The sequence below is a fragment of the Giraffa tippelskirchi genome, chromosome 5 (genome assembly GCF_054371585.1).
Source record: "Giraffa tippelskirchi isolate mGirTip1 chromosome 5, T2T-mGirTip1v1.2.pri, whole genome shotgun sequence".
In the NCBI taxonomy this organism is placed as follows: Eukaryota; Metazoa; Chordata; class Mammalia; order Artiodactyla; family Giraffidae; genus Giraffa; species Giraffa tippelskirchi.
In genome coordinates this window covers 98,455,633-98,480,449 of record NC_137279.1, presented here as the reverse complement: position 1 = coordinate 98,480,449, position 24,817 = coordinate 98,455,633, and the positions used below count along the sequence as shown (strand labels likewise).

Genomic DNA, 24,817 nt, shown 5'->3' with positions numbered 1-24,817 from the left:
ATGCCATTCTTTCTTGTAGGCATGTATTGAATCCTTTGAAATGTCCCCAAACTGTGAGCACATTTCCTCCTTAAAATGAGGCTTTGTTTCAGAGAATTCATTTACATCATTTCTTTCAAAAGAAAAAAAAAAAGCCTTAGTATAATATCTAAGATGTACTCTACTAGCTTTGATCTCCAGTCCTTGGGGCCTGAAGTTGGGCATACTTAGCATCTCATGTTGCCTTATGCTTGTGCTCAGACTCAGTTGTGTCTGATTCTTTGCAACCCCATGGACTATAGCCCGCCAGGCTCCTCTGTCCATGGAATTCTGCCAGCAATAATACTGGAGTGGGGTGCCATTTCCTCCTCCAGGGGATCTTCCTGGCTCAGGGATGGAACCCCCGTCTCTTATGTTTCCTGCACTGGCAGGCAGATTCTTTACCACTAGTGCCACTTGGGAAGCCCCCCATGTTGCCTTCTCCCTTTCTAATTAGAAAACCCTTGCTGTTATTCTTACTGTCTCTCTTAATTACTCAACTCTTCTATTCCTCAGCCTATAAAGCAACATTTGTCTTTTGTTTTGAAGCCCTATATATAACTCAAGTTTGGGAAGACTCTCTACTCGGCTGTTAGAAATTTCTAGAACTCCTAGAGCATCTTGTTCTCTTTCTCTAAATCAAGTCTAATCTTTTGCTTTTAAGCTATTTCTAAGGCCTCTTCATATCATACTTTATCACATGATCCTCTAATTTTTGAAGGTTGAAAAACTGGGTGCTAATCAAACGGAATTACATCCCCCAAGACAATCTCATGACTCTCTGGTGGACTTATCTGAAAATGCTCTAACATGATATTAAAAGATCATATAGTCATCTTTTTGCTTTATTTCTAAAATGTACATCATTTCCCCTAAACCTTCCCTCATATACAATCTCTAAAGATCATTGTTGATCACACACTTAAAGGTTGATCTCATGTTTTTAATGTCAAAATCATTAATTAAACTTCTTTGACATTTTCTACACTTCTTACTGAATATCGTATTCTTTCATACTGTGCCTTCAGTATCAGTATCTTCCTACCTTGCCATCGTAACACTTAATCCATCATCTTTGCCTGTAAGATCATAATTTCAGGCCCTAGTCTCCACAGGTAACACTAGCATAGAATTAGGGTTCAGTAGCCCTTCAGAAGTGTGACAGACATTGCTATTTGCCTTATCCAATATTCGTTCGTATTCCTTTCGAACAAACCAAGAGTTGGCATGGTGGCTCCATAACGATCAGGAACTTATATTCCTTCTATTATGTTGTTCTGCTATCTTCAAACATACTTTTCTACCTCATGGTCCAAGATGGCTAGCTTTACCCATGTTATTTGCATTCTAACCAGCAGGAAGTAGAAAAGGGTATCTAGCTTTCTTTAATGACACTTCCCTGAAGTTGTATATCTTTTTTGTCAACATCCTGTTAGCTCAAAATTATTGCTTCCCTAAAAAAAAAAAAATTATTGCTTCCCTGATGGCTCAGTAGTAAAGAATCCATCCGCAATGCAGCAATGCAAGAGATGCAGGAGACATGGGTTCGATTCCTGGGTCGGGAAGATACCCTGCAGGAGGAAAAGGGAACTCACTGCAGTATTCTTGTCTGAAAAATCCCATGGACAGAGGAGCCTGGAGGGCTACACTCCAAAGGGTCTCAAAGAGTCAGACATGACTGAGCGACTGAGCACAGGCACACACCACTAGAAATTAGTTACATGGTCTCCTACCTGCAAGAGTCTTTATTCTAAGAATACAGTCTTTACTCTGAGTGTCTGTGTACCCAGCTAAAAACTGGGAATTCTGTTGCTATAGAAGAAAGGAAACATAACTAGCAGTCTCTTTCACTCTGTGTAAAACTATAGGGAGAAAAATGTAAAATTCTATTGATATACATTAAATAAAACCCAATAGAGACACAAATCATGTTCACATATAGGAAGACTCATAATTGTAAAAATGTCAGTTCTCCTTCAAACTGATGCATAGGTTGAATATAGTTCCAAATAAGGAAATGGATCAATTGATTCCAAAACTTACTTGGAAGACCAAAGGGCCAAGACTAGCTGAGATGCTCTTGAAAAAAACAAACAAACAAACAAAAAACAAACAAAAACAACAATGAAGAGTAGTAAACTTGGTTTGAAAGGGGTAGTAGTAAACTTGGTTTGAAAGGGGTAGTAGTAAACTTGGTTTACATCTCAATTTTAATTTTTCTCATTTTGGCCTGAGATATGGAACTCAGACTTCTCCTCTGTTAAGTCTGACAATGGAGTCCACTATTGTTCAATTTTCTGTGAAACACTGTAATAACAAAAAATAGAAACAATCTATGTCCCAACAACAGAATGGTTAAACTGTTATACATTCATATTATGGGATCCTTACTATAGCAGCTACAAAGAGTGAGATAGCTTTATATGTACATATATGAAAAAGTGTCTGAATTATAGTGAAAAAAGATGTAGAATAACACAAACCATCTGGTACTGTGTATGTTTGAAAAATCCTATACAACTACATATTTCTAAATATATATATATATACATGTAAATAGACAGAAAAAATCTGGAAGGATGCATAACTAAAGGACCAGGATTTGGGAAATGATCAAGGAAGACTGCCTTTGTCTGTAGTTTTTTTGAATGAAGATTTTAATCTCTATTATTTATGTTTTATAAACCAAATGTATTCATATATTATTTATAAAATAAAAATAAAACAACTCTATTTCATCCCCAACATTACACCTCTAGGTTTTAATTAGTTTTAATGAGTCAATGGTGTGATAGGGTTCACACTGAAGAAAATCTAAGAGGACCTAAGGCTCTCTCACAGTCCAAGTCTACAACCAGGAGGTGATGATTTATTTCTTCTTGCCTCAGTCAGGTCACATCTGGACCAAACTTATAGAGGCATGTTGACACCATTGGAACTCATCCAGAAAGTAGTCAGGGAGATGCCAGAAGTCCACACCAGGTCAAGGAGCAATAACTGAAGGAAGGGAGAATGTTTAGACTAGTGAAATGAGATATATAGAGAAGTGGTCCTCACATACTTGACGAGTTTTAAGAGGGTGAAGATAGTAGTAAATTCTAAGACACTGGAGTTATTCAAGAAAAAAACTAAATGATCACTTGGCAGGGTGCTATGGAAAAGGTTAATTCAGGAGGAATCAGAACTAGTTGATCCTCAAGGTCCCAAATGACTTTGAGTCTATTTTAAATTCCCTTGGTCTCAGCCAGATTTACCAAACCCCAAGTCCCTAAAACTCCCTTCTTTTGAGTTGCTTTATTGTGGAGAGGATCTTAGCCTTTCAAAAGCACTTCAGACTACAAACTGGAAGGAATAATCTTATTCCATGAGTGCCAATTAAATGCCTCACAGAATAACTACAAAGATGATAGTTGGAATGTTTAACAAGTACCAATTGAAAGGATGTAATAAAAATTAAAGTTCAATTCTGTAGTAGCAGAACATACTCATGATTCAGAAATATTTGAACAAACACAGTCTTCATTACAGGTGAGAGCGTTTGCACCCCGCCCCCACTCCCCCGCCACAGTTAGGACCAATACAGCTGGCAAGTGGGCTTTGTGGAAGGGCGGTAGTTGGCTTCTCCTCACTTCCTAGATGCTGACACTGACACCTCCAGGAAAGGAGCAGCAGGAAGTGGGAGGAAAGTTCTTGGTGGCTTCATGCTCTCATGCTGATGTTGAAAGCTGACTGTCTGGTGGGCATTTGTGTGGATCCATCAGAGGATTCCCTGCTGGGCCCTCCAAAGGCAACATCAGCTTCCCTGAAGTTAAGTGACATGACACAATGTATTTCTATGGCCGCCACTCCCTCACTTATCCTTTTGTTTTCCAGAGATCCATTCTATACAGAACCTTTTGTTAAGAGTCCCACTATGTTTCCAGGAGTTCTCTTGAGTAGGATTGAAACTGGCTCCATACTCGGTTCCCAGGATTCATGTATATTTGACCCTTTGTCAGAAGGGGGTGCAGTTAGTTCCAAGATGTAGCTCTGTTACCTCAGACTCCCTTGTTAGCCAACTTTTGCCTTGAAATTCCTCTTCCGTGAGTCATACACAGTCTAATGATTACCTCCTACCCAGGAACAAACATCAGATGCTTCAGTGGTCCCTTAAGGCCTCTCCTTCTAGGCTTGAAAAGAGGGGAGTACTGCCTACACCTTCTCCCCCAGATTGGATGTGACTCACAACAGGGTCCTAGCTCTCTCCAAAGAAGTCTCCCTTGTAAACACTATCCCCACTTTTTATACTCTTAAAATGGGTAAGAGGGTTCAAGAATTGTGGAGCTTCTGCTAAGTTGCTTCAGTCGTGTCTGACTCTGTGCAACCCCATAGACGGCAGCCAATTGTGGAGCTGGTCCTTGGTAATTTCCTTTTAAACTTTTGCATTTCTGTCTGTTGTCACTCTTTGGAATTCCATATCTATTATGTCTTGGTACCCCAGCTGAAACATCCAATTAAAATCTTAAGTGCAAAACATAATCTCCTTTATCAATCCTGCTTTACATCCTTCCCTATTCCCTTTGAGTCTATGTAATTTAGTCATACTTCACAGACCAAGTCATAGGGTTGTCATCAACTTGGTCTGATATGGTTTGATTACATTTCCCTTTAGTGATATTAAAAAAAAAAGCAAGCTAAGGTCTAGGGTCCATTACAATGACCCCACTGCCCATGAGAGGGAAAGCTCAGGACTCCCTCTTGGCTCCAAACCTAGTTCCCTATGAGGGTACGCATAGGACATGTGCTCTGGGTTGGGATGGGGGTGGCAGGCAGCCATGGACTCTGGAGTGTGTAATTATCAAATGACCTTAGATAAATTACCTTTTCTGAGCTTCATTAAAAGTTTGTCAAATAGTCTTACTATTTAAAATAGTCTTACTATTCAAAATTTAATTTTAATCACATAGTTAATACCTAAATACTCTTTGTGAACAAAAGCAAACCATTATAGATGAGACTAAATTTCTTTTATCACCTCCAGTTCCATTCCTCTAATTCCCTTCCAGATGTAACCACAATTCTCAGTTTAGAATTTACCTTTCTTTTTTCAATCAAATTTTTTTTAACTTGAAAAATAGGACACCAATGTCTATTCTGTGACATAGGACAGAGGTGAAAATGCAAGGTACATAATGTTTTCTTCTATTTTCCTCAGTGTGTTGGGAAGAACTCAGACTTCCTGTAGGAACATAATTCCACACTAAATTCAAGCTGAAGAAGAGAAATCTAACCTATTTTTAGGGGTGGAAGTACCTGCTCTCTGATATTAGAAAACTCCAGTTAAAAAAAATTATTTATTTGGCTGTGCTGAGTCTTAGTTGGGGCAAGTGGGATCTACTTCCCTGACCAGGGGTTGGAACCTGGGCCCCCTGCATTGGGAGCAGAGTCTTAGCCACTGGACCACCAGGGAAGTTCCAGAAAATTCCAGGTTTTTGTTTTTTTTTCTCCCCTCAAAATCAATAGACACCATGCATAGAATCTACAGTAGGAATAAGCCCCAGCCTGTTACTCCGACACAGGCAGGCTCCTCTTGGAGAGGGGTCTGCTGGAGAAGAGTAGATAGAGCCCAAGGCCCAGAGAGCACTCTGCCTCCTTTATGTGCTTCCACTTCAGCCAGGCAATGGTTTTCCGTCTTGTGTCTTTTCTTTCCCATGGCCTTCATTTCAGACTGCACAGAGGAAGAGATCATATATGCAGATTTTCCTTTCCCAAACAGCTTTCCAACTGAGTATGACAAAGGCAAAAAACAAGGCAATCTCCCCTTCACACACAATTCTGCTCTTCCATCATTCTACAGGACAAAGGACACTCCCTCAATAGCTTTCTTCTTCCATCAAAGAGAAAGCATGAGCTAAGATTTCCAAAGGCAACTGTGGCTGGTTCCCAGTTGTCCCAGAGCAGGCTTTATTTTAGCATAGGAACAAATTCCATTCATTGAGAATGTACTTTGTCAGTCACAAGTTTCTTTATATATATAAATTAATTCTAGCAAAAGCCATCTAAGGTTTGTATTATAATTTTCCTCATATTACAGATTAAGGGATGGAGGTTAAGTAATTCTGTTCTTAAACTGTGATTTCTTGAGGCAAAGGAGATGTTCAAAAACAGTACTGGTCAGTGGAAGTGTTATCTGGGAGCAGGAAGAAGCAGCATGAAAACATGGGGTGCACAGAAGAGGTGAGGGGGTAATAGCAAATTAAGAGAAAGAAAAACACACATCCCAGGAAGAACTGCCACTTATCGCCATTGCTTTGCCTGGGCCATGCCCTAGGGTGTGTGCGAGTGTGTGTGTGTGTGTGTGTGTGTTTGTGTGTGTGTATGTAAACAAATCTTCATAGCAACCATCTGGTTTCTTTCTATGACAACACAGGCTTGCAGTGCTAAATGTGGGCATTGGTGAGGATGAGTGTGGGCTGAGGAGGGGAAGTAGGACAGCTGAGTCAAGGGGAAATTGTGCAGAAAGGGCAGATTCCTTTGGTATGCCCTTATCTCCCCCTCCCAGCTCACTGTCAAGATAGGAAAGGGGCTTAAAAGTTCTGCTCTTTCCTTGATTCACAGCAGTTACAGCTGAGAGTTAAGTTTGCATATGTTTTGTCTTATTTTAACCAATTATGTAAATTCCTATCCAGCCAGGGGGATCCCCTTGGTGCAAGAGAGGAAGGGTAGAAATTTTTGCTTCCCATTTTCACCACAGGTGCCACTTTCAGGACAACCATCTGAGGATCCCATCTGATGAAGGCCTAGAGGACCCGGGGGAAAGGTGAGAGAAAATCCAGGCACAAGGGTGCAGGAATAACAACAGGCACTGCTGAGAGGCTTAAATAGCCCCAGGCATGAGTTACAAGAACCTCTTCCTTTAGTCAGCAGTGGCTCCCAACCAGGGGATCCCAGGGGACACACGGCAATGTCTGGGGACTTTTTTGATTGTCCTCACTGAGCATCTAGTGGGTATGATGCTAGAATGAGGAGACTGTTAACATCCTAAAATATACAGCACAGTTCCCATAACAAAGTATCTGGTTCAAAATGTTAATAGTCCCAAGGCGGAAGTCATAACATGCTGGTCCTACAAGTCCTCTCCTTGGTCCACTGCGGGAGCACCAGCGACAGGTCAGATTACTTGAAGGGAACACCATGTGACAGCAGCTTGTTTCCCTGGGCCCTGAATTCCTCTCAAACTTCCAACTTGAGTATTTTGTTTGTTACTTTTAAAAACAGCAACAAAAAATTTCAGCTCGAGTCCCAAATCTGCTGTGAGGTCAGCTTCTAGAGAAGAGGGCCTTGAGCTGTCTGACAGAGCCTGTGCAACTGGGGAAAAGGCATGATCTCTTGGCCACAGTTTCACTGAAGTCAATGATTTCAAATGTCCTTGTGGTTCCAAAACTCTGTACTTTTGGATAGTTCCTGCACGTACCCAGTTTGGGTCAGTAGAAAAGGAAATGACTCAGAAATGTAATAGAGGGAAGTCTGAGGGTGATTCAGACTTTCCTTATCACAATAGATGCTTCAGACATGGACTTTAATGTCAAACCAGGACTCATGATCACTGAATGATGCCAGGACTTCCCTTTGTATATTTGCATGCATACATGCTAAGTCGATTCAGTCATGTCTGACTCTTTGTGACCCTATGCTGTGGACTGTAGCCCACCAGGCTCCTTTGTCCATTGGATTTTCCAGGCAAGGGTACTGGAGTGGGTTGCCATTTCCTCCTCCAGAGGATCTTCCTGACCCAAGTCTCTTATGTCTCCTGCGTTGGCAGGCAGGTTCTTTACCACTAGCACCACCTGGGAAGCCCTTGTATATTTTGAGTAGGTGGTATCTGCGTGGGGTGATTAAAGGTTCTGTGAAAGACAGTTCAAGGAATCCACCTGATTCAGGCTGTGTATGAAGGTAGATTAAGTTATCTCTACCCACCCCCCCCAAAATTTCCCTCATAGGTCTACTTATGTTTGAATTTCTACCATGAGAGTTTTACATGCAGTTAAAAATATAAATATTGTAGTGCAAGTATCAGTTTGATGTTACTAATTGGGTTTGGGACTGTAAGGTAGGTAGGTAGCTGGTACTTGATCAAGAACGATGCTTGTTGCTCTAGCAGTTAACATGAATAATTTGAGAAAAGTTTTTGTACTGTGGAAATTCTACTCAGTTCAGTCTTTTCAATCTAAATACAATAATAAAGATTTAATAACTAAGAGTTCATATTTTGTATTACTCTCTAGTATCTACCCATGATAAATGTATCAGAAGGTTCAAAAAAAGTCCATCTATTATAAAAACATTAAGTGCTTCTGTCACTAAAACTTCCGTTTATACCAAAACTCTTCTCTTACCTGAAGGGGCCACTTTACCACAATGTGGCTGTCAGTGTTGAGTGCTCTCTTCCTGTCAGAAGTTAATGTTTCACAGAAAAAGCAATCCTTGGTTGACATTCTGAGCACTTGACCTTTACCTGTTCTTAGTCATGTGGCTCATCTAAAAGTTTTCCAAGAGGGAGACCCAGCTTTGTGTGGGGAGTAACCTTCCAACATGGTTCTCTCAGAAGTTTTGTTTCCTGGCTTATCCACTACTGCTGCCATTCAGAGACTGTTGAAACAGGTCAAACTCTACTTTTTTCCAAGTACTCACAGACTAATCTGAACATAAGTTAGTGAACAATTTATTCCTTCAACAAATATTTATTGAACACATATGTGCCAAACACTTGATACTGGGGATGTAGCAATGAACATGACAAAGTCCTGGTAGGAGGTCAACAAATACTCGATAAAGATGTGAATGAAGGACCCTCCTCCAGTTGTTCCTTTAGTCTAGCTTACTTGTTCCTTTGTGATCACTGTTCAAACTACTATTCCATTCCCTTTTCCCCAGAATGTCTTTGCAGAGATGGAATGCTTAATCTTCCCCTCAGAAGCTTGAGAGGCAGGCCTGAGGACACTGAACTCCATAACCCTGTGAGGCCTTCAGTCAAGACTCTACCAAACAACTTTTGAACCAAGTTGGGAGCCTTAAGGGTAATTCATTGCACAAGTGGTTGCCATCTCTATAATCTTTGGACTCTGCCCCAAATGCAGAACTCTCCTACTTTCAACCTTGGTCCCGTCATTTCTCTGGTACCTCACACAGAAACTCCTCTTTAGAGAATTTCCCTCAACCCACTCATTTAAATTACACTGAAGCCACCCTCAAACATGGTTTTATTTGCAGACCTACAGGGTTTTCCCCTCCTATATCAGAAAGTGGGGGAACTGAGACACTCCTAGTTGCCTAGTGCCATCCTCAGGTCCTTATTTTTCCAAGACATTTGCATGCAACTCCTCCTGCTTTGGAGTTCATTCTGTCAAGCTAAATTTTCCTTCACAGTCTCTGCTATTCTTGGTCCCTCCTATACCAGGACTGGAAGTTGGCTTCATCTTCTCCTCCCCAGTCTTGCATAATTCTAGATTCATTTAAACACCTTGATTTACTGACCCAACACTCTAAGCCCATAATTCTTTTTCTGTTGCTATTGTTGTTTTCTAAGTTAGACACTTCAATTTTCCTTTTATGAAAAAAAATACAGTTAGGCTTAATAAGACAGAACAAAAGCTCAAACACATGAGCCACCTATCCTGGCAGCTTGATATGGAAACTCCCTTAAGTCTTTAATACCCCAATGATCTTTACCTTTATTCCACTTGAAACACACGTTTCTATTGCCCTTGTCATGACATGGAAGAGTTCCAACTCTGAAATCTTAAACTCCAACATCATTCTGACACTATGTCCTGAGCTTCCAGCTTTATCACTTCTAAATCATCTGCTCTTTGACCTTATTAAGACTTCTCTTGACCTGAGTTTGTCATACTTTCTTTAGCCTACCTTCTTACCCAGTCTGAATCAAGTATTCCTTCTTTCACCAACACCTTCTGTCCCCTTGTTCCTCTGTCAATCCTCTTCATCCGTCTACAAATCATGATCCAGGATCTACACAATAATAAGTCTTCTCTGCTCTTGTACCCAGGCAGCTAGGTGTTGCTAGAGAAAACAGCAGAAATAAATGAACTGATACCATTCCAACGGTGTCATTGAGAGTTGGATCATAAAAAAGGCTGAGTGCCGAAGAACTGATGCTTTCGAACTGTGATGCTGGAGAACACTCTCAACAGTCCCTTGGACTGCAAGGAGATCAAACCAGTCAATCCTAAAGGAAATCAACTCTGAATATACATTGGAAGGACTGATGTTAAAGGTGAAGCTCTAATACTTTGGGTACCTGATGTGAAGAACCAACTCATTGGAAAAGACCCTGATGCTGGGAAAGATTGAAGGCAAAAGGAAAAGAGGGCGGCAGACGATGAGATGGTAAGATAGCATCACTGACTCAATGCACATGAACTTGAGCAAACTCTGGGAGATGGTGGAGGACAGGGAAACCTGGTGTGCTATAGTACACGGGGTTGCAAAGAGTCTGACACGGCTTTGTGATTGAACAATGACCACCATTCCAATGGGTTACGCATTCCAAGGATTATACGTTCACAGTTTCTGTTAGATCCTCAACACTGTTTCCTAATTCTTTTACTTAATAATAGTATTTTTTGTCATCTCTTTCATCCTCCTCCCTTTCATCCTCTCTTCAACACTATGGCCACTCTTCTTAAGTCTCCTAACTCCCACCTTGCTAACTGTCAAGCAGTGACTTCACATCCTATTCCACAAAGAACAGGAAAGCTGTCAGACAAGGACTCCTATAAATCACTGACCCCTATTCACAAACAGCTGTGAGTTTACCCATTGTTTTATCTTCATCTTTTTTTAAGAACATTATTTTTTACTGCTTTACAATGTTGTGTTAGTTTCTGCTGTACAGCAAAGTGAATCAGCTATGTGTGCTCAGAATCACCTATATATATACATATACATCTCCCCTCTTTTCTGGATTTCCTTCCCATTTAGGTCACCACAGAGCATTGAGTGGAGTTCCCTGTGTTATACAGTAGTTCTCACTAGTTATTTTATACATAGTGGTGTATATGTGTCAATCCCGGTCTCCCAATTCTTCTCACTACCCCTTCCCACTGTGGGATCCATAAATTCGTTCTCTAGGTCTGTGTCTCTATTTCTACTTTGCAAACAAAGTTCTGTATCTTCACCTTGAGTCTTAAGCAGGATGAGGCATATGTCCTTCTGCTTTAGACCAATTTCTTACTCAGCCAGCTTGCTAACTAGACTAACCTCAGTACCTCACCTTGTACAGAGGCTGGCACATATGTCCTCAATAAATGTTTGCTGAACTCTTGTTTAATTAACCACATCCACCTGAGTTCTTGTTTCCACACCCCACCCTTGTTGAAGCCCTGCTTTTTGGTTATCATCATTCTCTATGATGCCTCTACTTTTACTTGTTCCTTTTACTTGGTAAATATACATGCCTATCATTCCCATCCTAAAACAATAACAGACAACAAAACCTTCACACACCACTCAGGTTTACAAGCAAGATTCTACCTCTACCAATACACTGAAACTGGTCCCAAAAGATTCAGTTCAGTTCAGTTCAGTCACTGAGTCGTGTACGACTCTTTGCGACCCCATGAATCGCAGCATGCCAGGCCTCTCTGTCCATCACCAACTCCCGGAGTTTACCCAAACTCATGTCCATCGAGTCGGTGATGCCATCCAGCCATCCCATCCTCTGTCGTCCCTTCTCCTCCTGCCCCCAATCCTTCCCAGCATCAGACTCTTTTCCAATGAGTCAACTCTTTGCATGAGGTGGCCAAAGTATTCGAGTTTCAGCTTCAACATCAGTCCTACCAATGAACACTCAGGACTGATCTCCTTTAGGATGGACTGGTTGGATCTCCTTGCATTCCAAGGGACTCTCAAGAGTCTTCTCCAACACCACAGTTCAAAAGCATCAATTCTTCGGCACTCAGCTTTCTTCACAGTCCAACTGTCAAATCCATACATGACTACTGGAAAAATCATAGCCTTGACTAGACGGACCTTTGTTGGCAAAGTAATGTCTCTGTTTTTTAATATGCTATCTTAAAAAGATTACTAACTGGTAAATCAAACTGACACCCTTTCGTACATAAAAAAAAAATTCTGTGATTTTATTCTTGTTTTTAGAATTAAAAGTACCTCTCATCATTAAATACATGCTCATTGTCAAAATCTTGAAACCTACAGAAAGTAGAAACATACATACACCCCTTAAACCATTATCCTGACAGTTATTCACAATTTTGGCACGCTGCTTTCTTGAAATTTGGGGGTGCCCTGGTGGCTCAGATGGTAAAGAATCTGCCTGAAATGCAGCAGATGCGGGTTCAATCCCTGGGTAGGGAAGATCCCCTGGAGAAGGGAATGGCAACCCACTCCAGTATTCTTGCCAAGAGAACCCCATAGACAGAGGTGGCTGGCAGGCTACAGACTACTGGGTTGCAAAGAGTTAGATGCAACTAAGCAACTAATACTTTATTACACAGTGAAAGTTAAACTTAACTTGTAACAGTACTTTACACTACTGACTGATTCAGTTTCTCCATTAACTCTGTCATTGGGCACCACATCATCCTGACTCTATTCTGGTGAGCCTGTTTCTCTGTTTCCTTCAGGTGTCAGCCTTCATCGGGTCAGTTTGTCAGTCTTTCTGCTCTCCATACTTACATGTCCGTGGCTTTACTAGTGTATGCTGAGGTCTACAGAATTTGTATCTCCTATTCTGAAATTTTCTCCAACCTCTAGATGCATAAATCCAGTAACTTAACATAAATCTAGTAACCTACTCTTGGATGTCCTACAGGCACCTCATATCAACTCTTCTGCAAAATGAACTCATTGTCTTCCATGCCAAACTTGCTCTTCCAGCTGTATTCTCTTTCTGGATTACAGCATCATAGTTTACCCAGTAACTCAGGCCAGAAACCTCAGAATTTTTTAATCGAGTCCTGTCTCTTCCCGAGTCCCACTCCCCACATCAAATTCTGTTGATTGTACTCCTCATGTATCTCGTGAGTCTGTTCATTCTTCTTCATCCCCACTATTATTACCTTATTTCCTCCTCATATCTAACCTATAGTACTGTAGCTACATACAGGCTGTTATTGTACCTCAACTAACCCATGGTTAACAGTTTACAAGTACAGAATTCTCCACTTAGATGTTTGTTGAACTTATGTCTCAAATTGAATTCATCATCTTCCTTTCCACAGTAGCCTTTCCCTTTCCCAATTTTTCCATCCCATTAGTAGTATCTTTAATACACCCATTTTACCATTTCCAGTCTCTTCCTGACACTACAATCAGAAAGACTATTCTACGGGGCCAATCTGATCATGTCATTTCCTTGCTCAAAATCTTTATTCAGCAGCTTCACAATGACTCCAGGATGAAGCCTAATGGGCCCTTTGTGACCTAACCCTTGGTTACCTCTACCCAGGTCCAGCCTCATTCCTTGCATACTATGCTACATTTACTCAATTATTTTAAGTTTCCAGAATGTAATACCTCTGCATCTTTTCAGACTGTTCCTTCCACCTGGAAGGCCCCCTTTCCTAATCTAACCCCTTTCCCTAAGTCCTACTATTCCATCATATTTCAGCTCAGAAGCTACTCTCTGTGAAAGGATTTTCCTGGCTGTTCTCCCATTTACTCAAATTAGGTGTGTGCCCAGACTCTGTACTTCCAGAGCATTTTATGCTCTTCCCTATCTTAGCTCCGAATCCTTTACTCTAATTATTGTCAGTCTACCTATCTTCAGTATATCCCTCAACAGTCTATAAGTTCCCTGGGCAGGAACCACATCTTAGGCACTGCTGTAATCCCTGAAGTAAGGGCTTTACCTGCTCTATCTTGTTTAATCATCACAGCAATACTGTACAGTGGGTACTACATCATTCCTATTTTATAAAATAACTGAAGCAAAGAGAGTTTAAGAAACTTGTCTCAAGTCATTCAAATGTATCAAAATCAGGATTTAAAACCAGGAAACTTGATGCTAGAATCAGTCCATCGCTAAATCTATCACTTCTAAATCTCATTGGAAAGACTGGTGCTGAAGCTGAAGCTCCAATACTTTGGCCACCTGATGCAAAGAGTCGGCTTATTGGAAAAGATCCTGATGGTGGGCAAGATTAGGGGCAGGAGAAGGGGATGACAGAGGATGAGATGGTTGGATGGCATCGTTGACTCAATGGATGTGAGTTTGAGCAAGCTCTGGGAGATGGTGAAGGACAGGGAACCCTGGCATGCTGCAGTCCATAGGGTCACAGAGTTGGACACGACTGAGTGACTAAACGACTAAATTTCATTTCCACACGATTTGGCAGTGACCTATTTAAAACACAGAACCAACTAGATTTCTTCTTTGCAGTCAGTTCCATGGTTCCTATGCCTGCCTGCAAATCATATCCTTCTGTCTGCCTTTCTGGCCTGGTCTCCGGTCCCTCCCTAGGACTCACTTGATACTGTACTGCAAAATTAGCGGATTCCACATTGCCTCATCCTTCTCTCAGTGTTGGTCCTACTACCAAAATGCCCTTTCACATCTTTCTAGAAAAATCTTGTTTCTCCTTCAGAATTTGCTCCATGAACCCTTTCCTGATTACTTTCTTTTGGGGTGTGCTGTGTGGCTTGAGATCTTAATTTCCTAACCAGGGATTGAACCAGTCCAGGTAGTAGAAGCGTTTCCTGATCACTCTTTTCGCCATCCCATTGCAGGCACTGGAATTCTGCCTCCACTCTCAGAAGCTGTGTGATTTGGCCAAGTTACTGATTTAGTTTTCTCACTTGTATAATGGCAATACTATCTACTGCGTAGAACTGTTGTGAGGATTAAATGAGATGATGTAAATTAAGGTCTTAGCAGTGGGCTAGATCTAACTACTATTAAATACTTGTCCCTATTCCTCTATGTAGCTAAGCTTCTACTGCTGCAAGTTTAACACTGTAGCATGATTTCCTCATGTGTAGTTTCCCCACCAGAGTGGAATCTTCTTGAAAGTTGTTTGTTTAGTCACTAAGTGGTGTCTGACTCTTTTGCGACCCCATGGACTGTGGCCTGCCAGGGTCCTCTGTCCACAGGATTTCCCAGGCAAGAATACTGGAGTGGGTTTCCATTTCCTACTCCAGGGGCATATTATAGGCACTTATCAACTAATAATTGAACTAGATTATTTAATACTACCCATCTTTTAAGGCCAATTCAATTTCCACTTCTTCCACTAATATTTACCTGGTGATTCCAGCTCTTTGAATTTTCCCTTCTCAGAATTCCTTTACCACTATCTTGCATTATATGTAGAAGTGCTGTCTCAGGGAGGCTTCAGTTCTTCCAGGGCAGACACCATCTCTTACACTGCTTATTTGCCCAATAACTGCTAATATTTCCAATTGCAAAGCTAAGAGTCAAAAACTGCTAGTATTTCCCGAGTTCAACAATTACTTGTGAATTAAAATATCACTGCCCAAGTATGGGAGGCCTTATCTTTTTAAGTAAGTCACCCATCTCTAAGGAAATTCAGCCAACAACTCCTCTCCTGACCCTCCTCTTAGTTCACAGGAATTCTGCTTAGAACTACAGTAATCTGGACACCTTCCTGGTGGCCCAGTGGTTAAGACTGCGTGCTTCCACCACAGGGGGCATGGGCTTGATCCTTGGTCAAGGATCTAAGATCCCGTATGCTTTGTGGGATCTTATTACATTAATTTGCTTTTATTTGCATGCCACTGTCATACCTTAGCTTCCAAGGGAAGAGATCTTTCCTTTCCTTGTTGCCTCCCTCAAGATCCAGTAGAGGGCATTATACACAGGAGGGCTGCTAGTGTGGGTGTGGCTGGCAGACCAACAGAAGATATCTCCAATGGCAATACTCCCAGATATTTTTCTTTTGCCTGTGTTTTCCATGCTCAGGCCACATCAGCTTAAAATAAATGTGGCTGGGCAATAATAATAGTGACTTCATCCCTGCCACCCTGCATATCAGATGGCTCAACTGAGACTTGTCAACACAATTATCACTCAACCATGCTGGAGGAGTGGCAGAACCCTTGAATCCCCTCTTTGGAATAAAGATAAAACACTAAGCTAAAACAATGGACAGGAAAGTTTTCTGAAGCACTGCAGAATCGGGCTTCCTGACTGCCTAGCCCTGTAGTATGGGAGTAAAGGAAAAGGAAAGGCAGGTTTTAAATTGGAACAGAAACAGCAATGACCATTTCTGGGCACCCCAGGATTCCTAAGGCTACAGCTTAAACCTAAGGACCAGGAAAGCCAAGAGTAATGGAAAAAGCATGTAAAAGCCTAAAAGTTAAGAGATGTTAATTCAAGGAATTCAGTAAACTAGCACTGCCACCTTATAAATAACATTTCTATGTCAACATCCCTTCTCTTTATAGTAAATGGAACTTAACTAGATGCTTCCACATTTGGAGCCTTGTTGACCTTATGGAACTTAACTAGATGCTTCCACATTTGGAGCCTTGTTGACCTTATTGCCCAGCTGTTGCCACTTGGCAAACATAAAAGTAAGGACAATGTGCTCAAAAAGAAGTCATGGGACTGGTTTAAGGGGAATAAGACTCAGAAACTCCATCATAATAAACACTCATACATCTCCTAGCTTTAAGATGTAAGTTTATACTACTGAAGTGTATGAACTTTTTCATGTTATTTTCTTCCAGTTAGATAAGAAACCCCATTAAAGGTGAGGCATGCCTTTCTCTGATGTATCTCCAAACCACCTAGCTCAGTGTCTAGCATGCTGTTCAGAAAGGCTGATGGTTAGGAGGCATCGCAGTCCCCTGACTAAATTAGGAAAGAGAAAGTCAGCTTCCTGAGAAGCTGAAAACTTATTTGGAAAGTTTCTGATTAAGAAGAGAAAATGAATCACACGCTGAGAACAACATTCCTTCTCTAGTTTAGAAGTACTCCACCCTGTCAATGAGATAGAAATTTCTCTAGAATATCTACTGTCTCTGGGATTCTGTCTTCCTTGATGCATGCTCATTTAAGAAGATAATTATGGTAAAATCTCCTAATCAGACTTGGGCAAATGGGCAAGTTTCCATCTTCACACACAGTAGACTGGTGTGAGTGTGACAGAAGAAAAGTGTGTCTGTTTCTCCTTTGGCAACACTTTTGTAAATTACACTTACAGGTAGTTTTAAACCCCTTTCAGTGGCAGGATTTCAGCAATGGTTAGCACATCATGAGGAAAGAAGTGACTCTGCCTCCTGCTGGCCACTAGCAGAAAGGCTGATCACTAGTGGTTACAATTCTTCAGAGACACGGGAACTTGAGAAGGAAAGGAAGACTGAAAGGGAAAACAGAGTGGCTTCCTTTCATGCTTAGCCTGGAGTAATCTTCAGGTGTCAATAAACCCTTCAGATCAAACACCGCAAACCCCTCATTTTGTGAGTCAGAACCTGAGGAAGATTAATCATTGCATTAGCTATAGAAGTCCTGGTCTATACGCCAACATCCCTGCACCCTCTCCCTAAATGATGGAAATGGGGAACCCAGACACATCCCATCTGAAGGGCCCCTGTTAGTTAGAGGCTCAGGATCCCACACCAGCTTCACCTGAATGGTGTCTTCAGTCTTATTTTCTTCCCTTTTGCCAAACCCCAATAAAACACACCAACTGCTGCAGAGTATTTCTGGGTTGGTTTGTTTTTTTTTCCGTGGATCTTCTTGTTTGTTTTTTATTTCAAATATTGAAAAAGTCCCCTGGGCTCTGCAGTGCTCTCCACACTCATCCCCTTTTTCCCACACTCACTGCCCTTCTTCCCATAGCAAATCGGCTTCAAGGACAGCACTTTTTTCCCCACCCAAACCATTAACATTCAGTTCTTAGCTTGTTCTGCAGAACCAGAGGAGTCATCTGCATCTTTCATATTTAGACGGTTTCTTTTATCTGACATCAGGTCCCCAGTCATATCCAAGCTAGCAAGGCACTCTTCTACACAGCTCAATTAGAACCCCTCACCTTTAGTCCACTTCACTCCCCCACCCCACCCCCACCCCACACCAGCCACAAGGCCAAGGAGGAGGATAGTTAGGAATGTTTTTGTTATCAACTCTAAGACCTAATTCATAACCCCTCACATCTCCCACTCCACCCTTTCAACGCCCCACCCCACCCCACCCCCAGTATTTCACTGAGATGTCTCCCAGCAATTACTTGGGAAAAAAAGGAAAAACAAAAAAGAGTCAAGGTCTTGGTGCTCGGCCCAAGGGGCTCCATGCGCTGGGACACCGACGGGCAGGGGCTTCTGCCTCTCCAGCCCGCACCCGAGCCACCTCCTGACCCCTGGCTGCAAAAGCAGGGAGGGGCAGGAGCCAGCACAGGACCCAGGGGGCAGCGTCTCAGGATCTGGCGGAGCCCCGGGCAGCATCATTCGACTTGGCCACTGCGGACGAACACAGAAGAAGAGAAAGAAAACACTGTCAAGTAGTAAGGGAAAAAACCCTAAGTTCCACCCCAGTCTCTACCCCATCATTCTTCCATATTTGTCAATACTGGGGATACATGGCACATGTCTTAATCCTATCCAGAGAGTTGTCTTTCTTTTTTTTAAAGAAAAGGAAAATTCCTGTCTTCGTCTAGTTACAAAACTGTTCTCTGTCTTTTTGGAGATATTCAAGAAAACAAAGAAAAAAATTCCTTAGACAAGATCAAAATAACGAGGTTTTCAGAGCAGGCTCAGTTTCAGGGGCATGGCCAGAGCCACTTGCCGCAGTGGAGATGGACGAATTGGGGCTGGGGGGCACAGAGTGATGAGGTGGCAGCTGCATGGAGGCCAGGGTCAGACAACACACGTGTTGTTTTGGATGGACTTAATACTCTAGGTTTAATCAAAGCAAACTGAATTTCAAAATGACTCTTTTTTGCCATGGAAGCTATGCACTTCACGCTGTGGAAGCAGGTGGCATCTACAAAAAGTAGCTTGTTTCTTTGTTTCCTTAGCTTTGAAGATGACCGGGTGAAAGAGAGACCCCTAGGCTTTCTGATTTCCCTATTTCTTCTATTGCTTCCTAAAACTGAGACTCACTGTGACTTCAGTCTTGAGGATTCACACTGACTGATAGAGAAAGCAGCTCAGACAGAAAAGAGTACAAAATTCGAGAAGATCGGAGATGAAGAAAACGTACAAAATTATATATATATTTATATATATAATAACATGACATATCTATGTACAACATGTCTGGGACAGTTGAGGAAACTATACAAGGATGTTCGGCATTTTCCCCTTCCCACATAGACTTTAGACTAAGGAAGACGGTATGAGGAAATGAAGCAAGAAACACAAAAATTATATACAATTACAAGTGACAGTCAAGGAGTTGCCCTAGGAGCCAGGGAATCACGGCATCCTGCTCTCTCCATTCCTTCCTCACCAACTTTTTCCTACCCAATCTGAATGACGGCCTGAAAAGTGAATGGCTGGTCAGGAAAGATGTGTAGACACACCCCAGTGCCTCATGTGTGCATCAGCAAGTTCATCAGTTGTTCTCATTGGGCCAGATGTGTGGCATATCAGAACTGGTGGGCTGAGAGGTCAAGAGAGGACTACAGACAGACTCTTCCTCTCGAACTGCTAGCTCTCACTTGGCCCTCCCTGTCCTAACTAGCAGACTGCATTCAGTATGGTTCAGGCCAAGCTAGTGATAATCAGACAATGCTGGTCACCTGCAGCCCCTCTTTCCTCCACCTGGTTCATGATCAGCGTTGCTACCTCTCAGAGCACAGGAGCTGAGCTCTAGAAAGGCAGAGATTTCTCAGAGCTCCTTCTAGCTCTCCCTAACCACCTTCCTCAGCTTTCTCCAAGGTGAATCATCTCCTGAGAACCTGCTGCTCCAGCCCCACAGCAGCACTAAGCCCAGGAGCGACCGTTCTTCCCTTTTCTTCCTGTCTCCCTAACAATACACCTGGCAGCTGAGAACATCTGAAATGTGGGACTCCACATGTGCATGACTGAGCGTGTTTCTTCAGGCCCACAGCCTGGCTCCCAGAGGAGCCTTTTAGCAGCCAAGGCCCAGACTGTGGGAAAGAAGTGAGAGCAGAGGCAAGAGCTTTCATGGTTAGCTTCTTAGAATTTTTTTTTTCTTGATCCTCAAAGACCATGACACTCATGAGGTCCTCTTGCCTGTTTATAATCCCTAAATCGCAACTTCTCTCCTCATGTGGTCTTCAATGAGTTCTCCTCTGTAGTCTCATCTATGGTCCTTCCTCACTTGTGGTTTTACAATGAATAGCACAGAGTTCTTCGGGATGTTAGAATCAGAACCAATCTGATCTACATTTGGATCTATATTACAGATGAGGAAGCAGAAATCCAGAGAGGTGGAGGGACTCGACCAAGGCTACAGGCCAGTTCTGTCTAGAACTGAATGGAAACAGAACCCAGATATCCTGACTGCTAACCCAGTGTTCTTCCCACTATCCCATGATACTTTCAAAAAGCAACATGCTGGAAGAGAGAGAGAAGGTGCCCATTTCACATGAATAATATCCTCCAGGGCACTGAGTAAAGAAGGTTAGGTGGGCATTATAGTTTTAGGCAAGCACATCAATTTTTCTTTTTGAGGATTTGCTAAACCTGCCATAATGAAAACATGAAAGCAATAGCAGCCCAAAGGACAAAACACTTAAAGCACAGAAAACAGATCTCATTCAATCTATCTTTCCCAATCATCTCAGGTTAGCCTCGGGATGTTAAACCTGTCATATTATTCCCAAGGCTTAGCTTCACCTATTTTGGGACACATTCTCTTCCAAAAGGAGAAATGAAATCTCCCGTTTCTCATACAAATGAAAGTCTGCAGCATTATCCAATCCTAGGCTCCTATTTCTGAGCCCCTACTTGGGCCACATGAGGGTGTGGAAATCTCAGTTTAACCGAAGCAGTGAACTCAGAGCCTCTCTTTAGCCCATGTTACATTTGCAGCAGCCCCCAGAAGCAGCATAGTCATTTCTGGAGAGCAAGCTGAGAAGAGACAACTAGGTGCCCACTCTAACCCTGCCTATGATACAGAAAAGTCCAGTGGGTGAGAAGGGGAGCAGAGGGGGCCCAGGTTACCCCGCAAGCTTGCTGGTGACGAGCGAGGACTTTCTCTGGGGCAGATCCTGTGGGGTGGGGATGTGGTCACCGGTCACCAGGTTCTTGTCTGGTCCTGCACTGGGCAGCTGCTTATTCTTCATCTTGGCTTTGGCCATGTTGTAGTCTCCTGAGTCAAAGTACTTTTGCTAAGAGACAAGAGGGAGGTTTAGGTGAGTGAGGAGCTCTGGTCTTCCTCAAAAGCAAGGAGACTCAGGTCCACTATAAACCCTATAAACCTCCATCCACGCTCAGATCTTTCAAGTCTTTTTTGATTAGCCTCATGTATACATAGCTTAGTATTAACTATATTTAATTATGCTTTCTCCCCAGTGTCTTCTGACTTTTTCACATTTGTAAGCAGTTTCCCAGCTAGGGTGTATGTTTTTGGAGTTAAGAGATAGCTCCTATAGCCTTTTGTAGCCCCATGAGTCCATGATGCTTCAACCATATTGCTGACTTTAATCCCAAAGGTTTATAAAGGACCTATTAGCCTCTAATGGGATTGGTGCTGGGGAAACAGAAATGAATAAGATATATAAAGGGTCAACCTGGGGCTATCAGTAGGAGATCAACCTCAAGCTAACAACCTCAAAATGAGAACTTATTCTCTCAGACTATGAATAGAAACTGGGCTTGTTCCTGAGGATAATGTACTTTCCTCTGACTCCAAGCACTCCCACACATGTTCCATGGCTGTGACAGCCTGCCCACGCCTGTCTTGCTTATAGCAAGGTAAACTGCAAATCAGCATCACATCATCATCTGTGACTAAGACTCAGTAACTGGGATTCTCCACAGGGATCTGTTTCCCTCTCCATTTCATCCGCATAGAGAAATACACTCTAGGTTAATGACTGACAACCCCTCAGTCAGCTTTAGGTACCTCTGAGGACTGAGGAACCCGAAGAGGAGCTAGAAGGCTATGAAGGTAAGACTCTCCCTTGGGAGAAGGACTATTCTGGACTGGAAAAGTAAGTCTCTTCAGGGAGCATAGTTAATGGCTGGTGCTAACTTCAAGGGTCTGAAGAAACCATTCCAAGTTGAGGAAATCTGTAGGACAGATGGCCTTTCTTCTGAAATGATGCACCCCAAAATTTAGCTCTAATCCTACATCTGCAGTCCTAAAACTCCCACCATCCAAATAGGCAATCGTCTGGAGGCTGTCAGCATTCCAGACTCTGACATCCTTCCCTCACTCTCCCAAGGCCATTCCTAAATGCCCCTCCATTAAGCCTTAGTATCCTGAGGAAAATCAGAAAATAACTGATACCCTTTCAGGAATTTACAGTATTTGCCTTGGGTTTTTTTTTTTTTACAAGTTTCTAATTTTTCTTTACTACTGCCCAACAACAAAACTTTCATATCAGTGTTCAGCAGAACTTCCACAGATCTCATCCCTAAGGCCCCTTTGGTTCCAAAGTAAGAGGGTAAGAGATTGTGCTCCATACCCCTTTCTGGAGTCTCTTCATGAGGAAGTCGGAGCCTCCAGGCTTTTGTCCTAGGCTTGGATATTTGGCTTTTAGCTTTGCCTCCTCAGCTCTCTCAGGGAGAATACCTTCTTTCTCTTGGGTGTCCTGGAGGAAACAAATGGGGCCAGTAAAATTAAACACTGAGAAGCAACTGCTTCTAATATCTGCTAACTTTTACACTATTACCTTTACCTGGAGATCTACCCATTTGTAAACATGCTATTCATACTCTAAAATAAAGCCAGACCTTTGTTCAAATCCCTAAAGCTCAAGATGACTGTATTGTGAGAAAAAAAAGATAAGTTGTTTGTCACACTACACCCAGGGAACCACCCCAGTGACCTGTGAGTACTGGGTTGAAGTTAATACCGAAGAACAATACTTTACTCAAAGAGCAAGCAGTAGCTCGCTTAGAACAGAAGCTAGGAAAGACAGAAAAGAGCTAGCAGGGATTCTGGTTATGCAAGATTAGTAGGGAGATCCCTAGCTGTCTGTAAAACACAGTACAGGTCAAATGGGAAATCGAGAGGGATAACTGCTGCGATGTTCCCTTCTAAGCCAGGCTTTTGCTAAATCTCTCTATGGAGGCTAGTTCTGTGGCCTTCTCCAGAAAGCCCCACCTTAGCAATGGTCAGCACTGGACAGCAATAATGGACAGCATTGTTTCCATAAACATTATAGTAGGAAGGTGACAAGTAAACAGAGATTAATCTCAGAAAAATTAAGATACAGTGGGTTCACTAGTATTTACCCACCAGTTCTGCCCAAAAATCAACACCTTCCCTAGTGATGGAGGTTTGGGAAATATGCCAAGAGCCCAATTAACTCGCAGGGTCTCTTACTGTTGTTGTTACTCTCTGGTTCCCTTTTTGCGGGCCCTGCCGCCTTTTTCTTTAGTGACTTTTTAAAAAAGGACATGAAGCCAACCTGTGGCTCTTTTCAGTGGAATTACATTCCCTTGCCTTGAAAACCTGGCCCAGATATAACCCAGGGGTATTTCATGAACCCGAGTCCAGTACTAAATGTTACAAATCAAATACAAAACACCTAAAGAAGTTGGCGTGTTTCCATCACAGAATTGCGGGTGAAATAAGTCCCCACTACCTTAGAAGTCGGGGGGAAATATGGTGGCGTCTTTCTTTTCACGACTCTCTAGGGGTCTTTCCTAGGTTCAACCTCCATTATATTGTTTGAAACTCGAGCCCTCTTCAATTTTGTAAGGTCCTCTTTGAAGGTGGGCAACAGACCATCTCCAGCGGTCAAAATAGGTCTCTTTGAGAAAGCTGCCGTCTTAAATTAGCCATGATAATAATTACTCTTTTCCCTTCCCCCAGTGCCGATCGTTTTCAAACGTCTGTATTTTGACCTGTATCTTTCTGAGGATATAGAATGCAGGACCCAGCCTAGCTGCTGGTTCATTTTACCCCTACTAACCAATAACATACATCTCATCCCGAGACCACCAACCCCCTTTCATTCACCCACTCTTTCCAAACACCCGCCCCACGCTCAGGTTCGGCCAATTACAGCACAGCTTCAATATATCGAGCAGTAGGTCTATTGACCAATCAGGAAGGGTACTACACTGATTGACAATCCAGCCAGCTAACCAGAGCCAAAGCAGCAGGCCATGTTGAAACTCACCCTGCATGACGCAAGACGTGGCCAACCCCTGCAGAGCCCGAGACCATGGCGACCAATCCGCACTGGTGGGAGACCGCCTCCCACCCCATCACAATCGCCCCCAACTCGCCCACCGCACCCCCTCCATTTCACCTGCTTCTCCTCGCCGGTCTCTTCCGTAGGGTTCTCCTCTTCTTGTTTCTGGGACATGGTGGGACCGGGACTGTGGAGTGTGGGGGACCCGGGAAGTCAACCGGAGAAGGGAAGGGGGAGGGGAAACGGGACAACCAGCGCTGCTTCTTCAGCTCCTGTCACTAGGATTGCTCAGTCAAAATGGCGGCCCTTGCCTGTGACGTTGCGACCGCCCCTTTCTATGGGAGCCAGTGGGAGCAGGGTGGATAGGGCAATGACGTAACGATCTACCAATAGTTGCTGGCTAAATGTGGGTTCTATGGAGGCGACGGGCAAGCTGGAACGCCAATCTGGGAAGAGAGTGACTCACAAGGACCAATTGGAAGCACGTGGGGGAGGTTAAGGGGTGGTGCTGGTAGCTTTGGCATTTTTACCCCTTT

The 24,817-nt window shown here is 42.8% G+C and overlaps 1 protein-coding gene and 1 long non-coding RNA gene across 6 annotated transcripts; one reads left to right on the top strand and one right to left on the bottom strand.

Moving 5' to 3' along the window:
- Nucleotides 1–2,776: 2,776 nt before the first annotated feature.
- On the bottom strand, nt 2,777–24,596 carry ENSA (endosulfine alpha). Of its 4 annotated transcripts, none has more exons than XR_014053068.1 (5): nt 24,399–24,596; nt 22,602–22,727; nt 21,133–21,299; nt 9,930–10,077; nt 2,777–3,015 (listed from the first exon to the last, which is right to left on the bottom strand). XR_014053068.1 is itself a non-coding variant. In XM_081487765.1 (4 exons), the coding sequence occupies exons 1-4, from the start codon at nt 24,453–24,455 to the stop codon at nt 10,068–10,070; spliced, it is 360 nt and encodes a 119-aa protein (XP_081343891.1). In that variant the 5' UTR covers nt 24,456–24,596; the 3' UTR covers nt 8,719–10,067. The 4 variants fall into 4 exon arrangements, 2 of the variants coding, with proteins under 2 accessions (XP_081343891.1, XP_081343890.1); XR_014053069.1 differs by lacking the exon at nt 2,777–3,015 and adding an exon at nt 9,242–9,601 and having other exon boundaries at nt 9,727–10,077; XM_081487765.1 differs by lacking the exon at nt 2,777–3,015 and having other exon boundaries at nt 8,719–10,077.
- LOC145505492 (uncharacterized) lies at nt 6,466–11,706 on the top strand. 2 transcript variants are annotated; one of them, XR_014053071.1, is made up of 4 exons: nt 6,466–6,630; nt 6,752–6,817; nt 8,932–9,074; nt 10,064–11,706. It is a non-coding gene; the product is annotated as an uncharacterized LOC145505492 (long non-coding RNA). The 2 variants fall into 2 exon arrangements; XR_014053070.1 differs by lacking the exon at nt 6,466–6,630 and having other exon boundaries at nt 6,745–6,817.
- Nucleotides 24,597–24,817: the final 221 nt, after the last annotated feature.

What these genes read in the sequence shown, in the direction of transcription:
- ENSA (XM_081487764.1), bottom strand. Translation starts at nt 24,455, where the DNA reads ATGTCCCAGAAACAAGAAGAGGAGAACCCTACGGAAGAGACCGGCGAG. An exon ending in AGACCGGCGAGGAGAAGCAG is followed by an intron (nt 22,728 to 24,398) that starts GTGAAATGGAGG and finishes TGTTTCCTCCAG; the next exon opens with GACACCCAAGAGAAAGAAGG. An exon ending in TGAAGAGACTCCAGAAAGGG is followed by an intron (nt 21,300 to 22,601) that starts GTATGGAGCACA and finishes CTTGTCTCTTAG; the next exon opens with CAAAAGTACTTTGACTCAGG.